The sequence below is a fragment of the Glossina fuscipes genome, unplaced genomic scaffold (genome assembly GCF_014805625.2).
Source record: "Glossina fuscipes isolate IAEA_lab_2018 unplaced genomic scaffold, Yale_Gfus_2 0, whole genome shotgun sequence".
Lineage (NCBI taxonomy): Eukaryota > Metazoa > Arthropoda > Insecta > Diptera > Glossinidae > Glossina > Glossina fuscipes.
In genome coordinates, this window is record NW_023998414.1 from 28,144,099 (window position 1) to 28,152,722 (window position 8,624).

Below are 8,624 nucleotides of genomic sequence, written 5' to 3' on the forward strand. Positions count from 1 at the left end.
TTGCAAAACCAAACCAAACCAAACTTTTCGAAAACTTTTTCAAACTAAGGCTGTTGTCATAAACGATTTGTGTGCGGGAATTATATCATTAGTGGTGTGATGACCCAAATTTTTGAAGTTTTGTTTTTTTGTTTTTTTTTTGTTTTTTTTTTGTTTTTTTTTTCATTTTATATATATTTGATGTACTTGGAAATAAACTAAAATTTTTCATACATATAAACAATATAATAATTTTTATAGTGCAATATAATGGGTCCATTATTATATCTCACACAACTTCTGTTTGAGTCGATATTAAATTTGAGTAACTAAAGTTGAATTTTTTTTCCTTTTTCAAAATAGACTCGTTTGCCTTTAACGGACATACGGTAAATTCACTTCCATTTCGGCCATCTTCTTGATGAGATTACTTGTTTTCTGCAACAGTTTTATCGATCCATGCGCGTAGCTTATCGGTGTCTTGTAAGCCGACCATACGATTAACGACTTTTCCACCTTTCATAGCCATAAGTACCGGTATTGCTCCCACGTCATAATCTAACGCTAAATCTATATTCTCATCGATATCGACTTTGGCCAATTTGACGGTACCCGCTTTTTCACCAATAATTGACTCTAAACGTGGCGTCAGCTTCTTACACGGATTGCACCAATTTGCGAAAAAATCGACTATAACCATTTTATCGCTTCGTTTCACCTTTTGTTCAAAGTCTTCGGAATTTTGAACGATAAAAATTTCTTTTTTCACGACGGGTTCAGGTATAAGACGTCGATGCAACCGGGCTCCTTGGCTTAACATGCGTCTAGCGTTTCTCATACAATTGCTCAACATCTTGGATGACGGGGGACACGATTAAGAGGATTCCTTTATTTTCAAAGATTTATATAGTTTCCTTGTCTTAAGATTTTAAAAAATTTTTTTCAATTTTTTCAATTTTTTCTTCCAATAATTTTAACCAAGCTTTTGAAAAAAAGAATGACTTTACTATCAAAGGTTGTTTTACTTATTAAATAGAATTTGTAACTAATTATAAAATCTCATCCCAATGACAAATAAATAAAATTTTTCATAGTTTACTACAATCAAGTAAAATCGAAAAATTTGCCCCGACAGTAAAAAATTAATTCTTTTATTCTACTGAGACCGATGCAGCTTAGATTGATCGTAACGTTTGGTGCCTAAAGTAAAGGCCATTATATGCGTTCGTACGATTATTTTCATCTCATTAAATTTGCAAAAAACGCTTTCCTATCTGTAGACATTTTAAGCTTGGTCTTACGCTTGCCATCTCTTATATACATCGTGCTACGTATTCAGCAAGATTGTGATTGCTAGTGTTCGATGTTCCAGTTGCCATGAAACTGAACTGGGAAATGCTTACGCAACATTTAAAAGGTAATGGAATGGAAGGCAAAATAATAAATAATAATATTTGCGGAAGTTATCGCCCATGTGAAATATGAATATTATTCATTAAAATTTAATAAAAAAATGCAAAATATCGGAGCCATTCCCGTGACACTGCTTTAATATGAAGGACTCTGCGGTCCATGCGTTTTTTTGCGCAAATTTGAAAATCGAAAAAAAAAAACAAGCAAAACCACTACAGTGGACCATTATTAAATAGCCTATCCGCCTGAGTGGCCGAGTAGGCAAGAATCTCGACTAGCAACTCAATGGTCGCGGGTTCAAATCTCAAGTTTTTAATAAAAGTCGAAAGTCTTAGATGATGGTGCTTTAAGACGTTCAGTCCTAGAATTTATTCTCTGGCTAAATTTTATAATAATAATAGTAGTGATAATAGATAGCCTACGTCAGTTCACGTAACTCAATTACTCATGCAACGACTTTTCAAAATAAAGCACATTTGCATTAACAATGTATTTGTGGTACAAGACAATATTAGGTTTGTGCGGATGTATGCAACACCCACAAATACCTAGAATTAGAGTCATCTTTTATTATATTAACTGATTCAGTATCACTTTTCGAATCGATCTAGACTGGTCGGTCCGGCTGTCCTTCTCTCCATCTTTTCGCAATCTTTTAGATATTTTAATGGAGTTTGATATATCGCCGTGTTTTGGAGCAGGAATGAAAACCACCAAACATATTATACTATGCTTTATTTTGAATTTCGTGATATGGATAACTGTACAGTGGCATAAGGTATTTAATGATGAGTCATGACCCACTAAAGAGATTTCACTTCTTTTTTTTTTCTATTAGTTTGTGATTCCAAGACTATAAAAATGCCCTTCCAAGCTGAAATAATTGTCCCCTGTTCTCTTCCCTCGACGATTATACACGCGAAAATGTCTCTTTGCCTGGAACTGTTGAAGACAGCATTCCGCTTGTTACACTTTACGTGTAGCAAGAATGGCAGAGAGAACAGAAGAAAATGTATATTTCTATAGCCGAATCTATAATCAGCCCCCGAAATCTTCATCTCACAGTATTAATGTATTCACAGAAGAATTGAGTCTTCTAGCTGCTTCAACGTTCTATTTCAGCGCTCATCTCAATAAAGCTACGCTAACACATTTTTGTTTGGAAATGCTTCTAAATGAACATAAGTACCTTCGGAAGACATCTTTTAGCGGATTTGAGAAGTTGGAAATCAGACTGGTCAGACATTAGGCTTCTTCTTCTTCGCAGCGGAGATTCATTTCGCAGAGAGCGCTCTAAACGAAAAGCCCAGGTTCGGTCTCTAAAGCCGACAAGACCGAAAAATTTTCCTCTTCTACTTATGTTCTGGAAAACAAAAAATAGTTATATCGAGAGAGAGAGAGAGAGAGAGAGTTCTCGTGTTAATGCCTCTCGTGCTTTTCAGCATATATTGCTGCACCTTACTCCACATATTTCGTCATCGACTATGTACGCTAATTATCATCGTAAATAGTTGAAATCGACTTATATAATACGTCCGTTTTCGTGTCCGTTATTTATTTGAATTTCAAAACTTTGTCCGGAAGAGCAAGTTTGAACGCGAATTTTCGCCGTCGCTGTCGCCAAGTCAAATTCCAAAATTGGTAAAAGCGATTCATAAATCCATCGGTAATCATCAAAAAGCTTACACTTTCCTCCCTGTCCTAAGGCGTAGTATAAAGCAGACAGACATATGTAAATCGGTTTCCCATAGTCATACTGATGGGATATGTGTATGCGATAGATAATATTTGTCTTGACAAGAACAAGTTTCTTAGTTATCGCTCGACTAGAAATCAATTAAAGTAAAGACAAAATAAACACGAGTAGCGTGAACCGGCTGAAGCGACAGACACACGACAGAGTTACGAAGTTGGGAGGTAAATAGCAAAGTGAGAAATGATCCAGGAAACGTATTCGGTTTTTTCGATTGAGTGCCGAGCTTTGTAACCACTGCATCTACTGTTACTGTTTATCAGCCAAATCTCAAAAAAAAAAAAAATGTCAACATTTTAAAAGATGAGAAATACAAATTGTAAAGATGACTATGATATACAAGTAAGACTTGTTGTCATTTCCTACTAATTCTGCTCTCGATGTGCGGGCTAGATGCCCCGTTTTATGTATATTAACTTAAAAATAATGTACAATCCAAGTGATAAGACGTCATAACGTGATGTTGAGTTGATTATGTAATGGTCGATGGTGGTGGGATAATCTTTTCACTTGTTTTATCTACATAATAGTGCTTATAAGTTCAAAGCAATGGCGAAAATTTATTCGCCCGAAGAGAATTTGAGAATTCTAATCGTGTTGGCGAAACACGACGAAATTATCAGGCAGATACATATGCACATATATATTAATGAAGAACGCGTGTGTTATATAATCAACGAGATACGAAATCATTTGCAAGAATATTTGAAAAGATTCGAGTTTTTGTAAATTAAAATGAACAAAAATGCCAGAAAAAAGCAAAGCGCCTTTGTTGACTTCTTTCTTTAAAAATTATTTAAGAAAAACTTAGCGTAGAAGAGAATTAACGAAAGCCCTCTCCCATCAGTTTTGTAAATTTGAATTTTATGTCAATTTTGCTTTTAAATAACATAATTAAAACGTGAAATAATGACATTTGACAAAATCGTTTATACCCATCACTGTTATCGTAAATAACATAAAATAGAAAAAAAACCGAAATTTTCATATTTTATGCGCGAATGATTTTTTTATTTTTTAAAATAAAAATGAAAATTTATGCGGTATATGTGTTATGCTTTATAAGTAAGAAGCAAAAATAGAGACAGTAAAAGGTGCTTTCAGCTTTTGCTGCATAGGCGTGTAGGCGCTGTTGGTGACACTTTGGAAAATTTGTCGCCATTTAGGGACATCTTCATTTTTGCGAACGAGAGTATATTTACCACAGATACTACAAACTTGGGCAAACAGACAGATGGACGGATGAGCGGACAAACATGCTTACACGGATTCCCAATTTGAAATTGGCAAAGAATTTTTATACCTCATGCGGTATCGAAAAAAAATTTTAAAATTGGAAATATAATAATATTGGGTAGGCGCGATCCATTTTTTCCCATTTTTGTAGAGCTATTACAGCATAGTCCATAGAACATAAATTCATAATTTTATAGTTTTATCCGCTTTAGTTTGTGAGGAATGAGCAAAAACCAATTGTCTATTATTGTTGTCCCATTTATATAGATCTTGAAATTTTTCATCTCGATGCAGATATATTCAGGCGCCTGAAGAACCGGTCTTAACTAACATCTTTCCTATATTTACCTTTAGCCAATTCTTTTACTTTATTCAACTTAGTCGGTCAAGTCCATCATTATGCTCTTTCTTTTAATCTCTTCTTTTTTTTTTTTTTACTTTTGCATTTCACTCCACTAGCCCATTTGTGATTATATTTCCATTATAACTATTCCGTGTATAGCTTGTGCTGCAGAGGGTATTCAGTTTGTACGGATGTATGTCACATCTAGAAGGACTAAAGACTCATCAACCTATTCAGATGATGTAAATTTGTATATCTACTTATATGTCAGCTTGTATGTCCGTCCGTCCGTCCGTCCGTCCGTCCGCCTAATGTCTGTCCATAATTTCTGTATTGATTCAACAGGTTGAAAAATGTTGAGATATTTTGACGAAATTTGTAACACACGAGTGTTTCGGCTCAAAAACATATGCAATTGAAAATGGATTGGATCGGTTTGGTTTTCGGTCTTCCATAACGATTATGTGAATTGTTTTCGGTTTTCTGAAACAACAGCCAATTTCGGGCAACTGCGTTTTTACGATCATGTTTAAATTAAGCATACCCTACACTAATAGTTGATTTGCCTAGTGCGGGGTCTTCATAACGTTTATCAAACCATTGTTGGCCTTCAAAAGTATATTTTGAAGTTAAAAAGCATTATTTAATCAACCAGTGAAGTGGTTTTCTATTGACTGGTTTGAAGATTAGATTAAATTGTGTTCACTAAAACCACTGCAACTGCAAAATTATGAAATTTTGACTTGTATCGATTAAAGGCTGGCGCTAGCCGCAAATCATATAAATCTGTCAACAGTCTATGCCGTCTGTATGCCAGAACAAAGACTTGTCGTGCGATGTGCTAATAATATATATATATATATATGTACGATGAATGTAAAAAAGTTACTCACTTTGCTTCTCTTTTCGCTTTAGATGGACTTCAAAATCGATTCAGCTTCTTAATGAACAAATTTTTCAAATATTTGAATGAATATTGAAATGAAGTATGAAGAAAACATGAATAGTTGTTGTAAAATATCCAAAAACAAAATCGTATTTGCAGCTCAATCAATTGTAAATGATTAACAAAAAATGTAGATAGAGACAAATAAAAGTAAATGAAAATTGCTTTACAGTTTATGGATAAATGAATCGCGCGCATCATTTCAATAGCAATGACATGAAAGTAAAACCAATCAAGAGACAGAGAGAGAGAGAGAGAGATAGAGGGGGAGAGAGATTTTTCTAATTACCCTCTTCACAAGTTTATTATGTGATTGTGTGGATTGCTTGTACTGCCTGCCATCCTAATTAGAACACAATGACTCAATGTCTTCTTTATAGTTATTTCTTAGACATGTTATGCGTGTTACTTGCAAACTTTATTTATTTTTTTTTTGTTGTTGTTTTGATTTTGAAATTTTCGTCTAATCATCATTTAATAAACGCATTTTTCTAATATGCTAGTGAAAGGTGGCGACATTTGTTTCTTATACAACAACTTATACTTACTGGGAATCATGATTGGTGCTTAGCCAAGTTAACGAAATCACTAACGCTCCAATTCATTGTACATAACGACCCAGAAGTGACATTATTAATCAATCATTGTGCTGTAAACACGTCATATGTCAGGCACTAGTTAACAAAATATAAAAATTGTTTACGGAACATATGTATATGCATGTTGTATGCTTATACGTAAAGAATTGTTGTACCCTTGTTCTCATTTACTTTCAACATTTGTGGTTATAACCTGCTTCCGTTTCCTGCCATACCCCGTAAAGGAAAGCAGAAGCAGAAAATGTATCTAATATGAAAAATCATCGTTTACTCTCTTACCAGAGAAGTTATGGAAATCGTTGAATTTTTTTTTTTTTTTTTTTCTATGTCATCCTCTTCTAAGTGATTGTGTCTGATTTTGGCATAATATTTAATAATCAATTTTTTTTTCTTTCTTTTCCTTTCTGCGATCCGAACAGAAGGTCCCCAAGCCTATTTCTAGCGTGTACATCAGTAATCAATAAATAACGTATAAAAATGAAAATAGAAAAGAATCCATTTGTTTAATTAAAAATACATGCTTGTGTTGTGCTATCAGACATATAAACATACTTGAGCATATTCAGATAGAATATATAATACAGTCCTGTACAAAACAATCGCATGTTTCTCTCTCTCTCTCTCTCTCTCTCTCTCTCTCATTTCCAAGTAAATGGGTTTCGATGCGATTTCTTTAAAAGCCCAAATGAATCGATAAAGGAAGCAAGCAAGTTAGTAGCAATAGAATTTCCAATTAAAATCGCCCCCAACAAGCAGAAGCTCATTAATTACAATTCGATCCCGTTTATGCGTATTCATCGGCTATACGATACGATACGATACGATATATATGATTGAGCACATTTCACAACAATAGATTTCAACAGATGAAGTTTAAGAGAAATAATTTCCATTCAGCAAAAGCAACGTCTTCTCAAGCTTGTCAAGTCCATTTTTGAAGCGAGTGTTTGGTTCTCCTTACAAAAAGCCCAGTATCTGTTTGTTGTCGGACAGTGTTCACAATAAAAATTCCGATTTCTTCTATTCAAAGTATCCTACAAGAATCGAAACAATTAAAAAGGAAGGATACAAGGAGCGGTGCAGCGCTTACTAAGCTTTTATCGATTTAATAACAGGGGATGGTTTCTTCAAATAGCCGCAGTGCCACCCGTACACGCCGGGAGTGATTGTTCCGCCACGCGTGATTAGGTGGAATTGAAAAATTAAGCTAGAATGACACACACAAATACACGGCAATTCTTCCATGACATTGCATAATAAATCAGTTTTTGCAACAGATTCTGCACTGTTTTCCTAGGACTTACTTACTCCTAGGAGTCACTTACTCCTTCACCCCGTGTTAATAGGCGACCTGAAAAAGACGGTTTTTTTAAAGGAGAGAAATGCCCACATTCATCCTGTCCTGCTTAGTTGTTTTTTCGGCCGAGATAATCAATGTCCATTTATCAGTCAAGACTTGCAGCATTTCTTTTCGAGCCTTTCACATATCAAAACGTGATCGAATCAGTAATTTTCATTCTCTCAACGATCTTCTCGGTCGTTTTCGATATTTATTCCCCTAAGGTACTCACAATGTCGTCATCAATATCAGAAACTCGTAGAGCTTGAGTTGAATCGATTTTTCAAACTCAAATCTCCATTTGAAAGCTTACTAAACCAATTCCTAGTTCTTCGAAGACGACGAGCACGATTCAAGTAAATGTCTAAACGGTTTTTTTGCCCACATCCACATCTACAATTCTCCTGTGCTTTCTAGGCTTAAAAAATATCCGCAAACATAAATGGACTTGTTTCGAATAATATCTAGCAATAAGGCATTATAACATATTATATGTAATGTTTTCCAAAGAGTGCAAATTTTTAAATAAAACAAAGGGAATTTATTCACTTCCCCTTGAACGCCATCTAAATGAAAATCGAGAGTGAATTGCGCGATTGGCATATTACTGCGAAAATTGTCTATAGAAGAAACTTAAACAAGTCGAAAACTTTTGTGTTCGATAGCACTGCTGCTCTTTGAGATAAGCTAAGTTTGCTTTTCTGTGTGCAGCACCCAGAAGTACAAGCCACCATCCATTTTCTCTATCAGTCAAGGATTCTTACAGCGATTAGGCCTAGGTGTCCGTTGGTTGTTGCCCATCGTTGTCTCTGTCTATTCACAGGCTATAGTTGAAAGGCTTGATTGATACTTGAAAAATTCAGATAAAAAACTAAAACTAATTACTGCACTTATATACTTAGTTGTTTTCCAGAGATGTACTAGGAAGAGCGTAGCAATCTACTTGTAGTAGACAAAGGATTGACTAAAAGGCTCATCTAGAAAACATGTGCAAAATTGTTTGCGTTCGATTAACT

The 8,624-nt window shown here is 34.7% G+C and overlaps 1 protein-coding gene across 1 annotated transcript; it reads right to left on the reverse strand.

The window, feature by feature from the left end:
- Positions 1-406: 406 nt before the first annotated feature.
- LOC119638941 (thioredoxin, mitochondrial-like) lies at positions 407-832 on the reverse strand. Its single transcript, XM_038036122.1, has one exon. The coding sequence runs from the start codon at positions 830-832 to the stop codon at positions 407-409; it is 426 nt and encodes a 141-aa protein (XP_037892050.1).
- Positions 833-8,624: the final 7,792 nt, after the last annotated feature.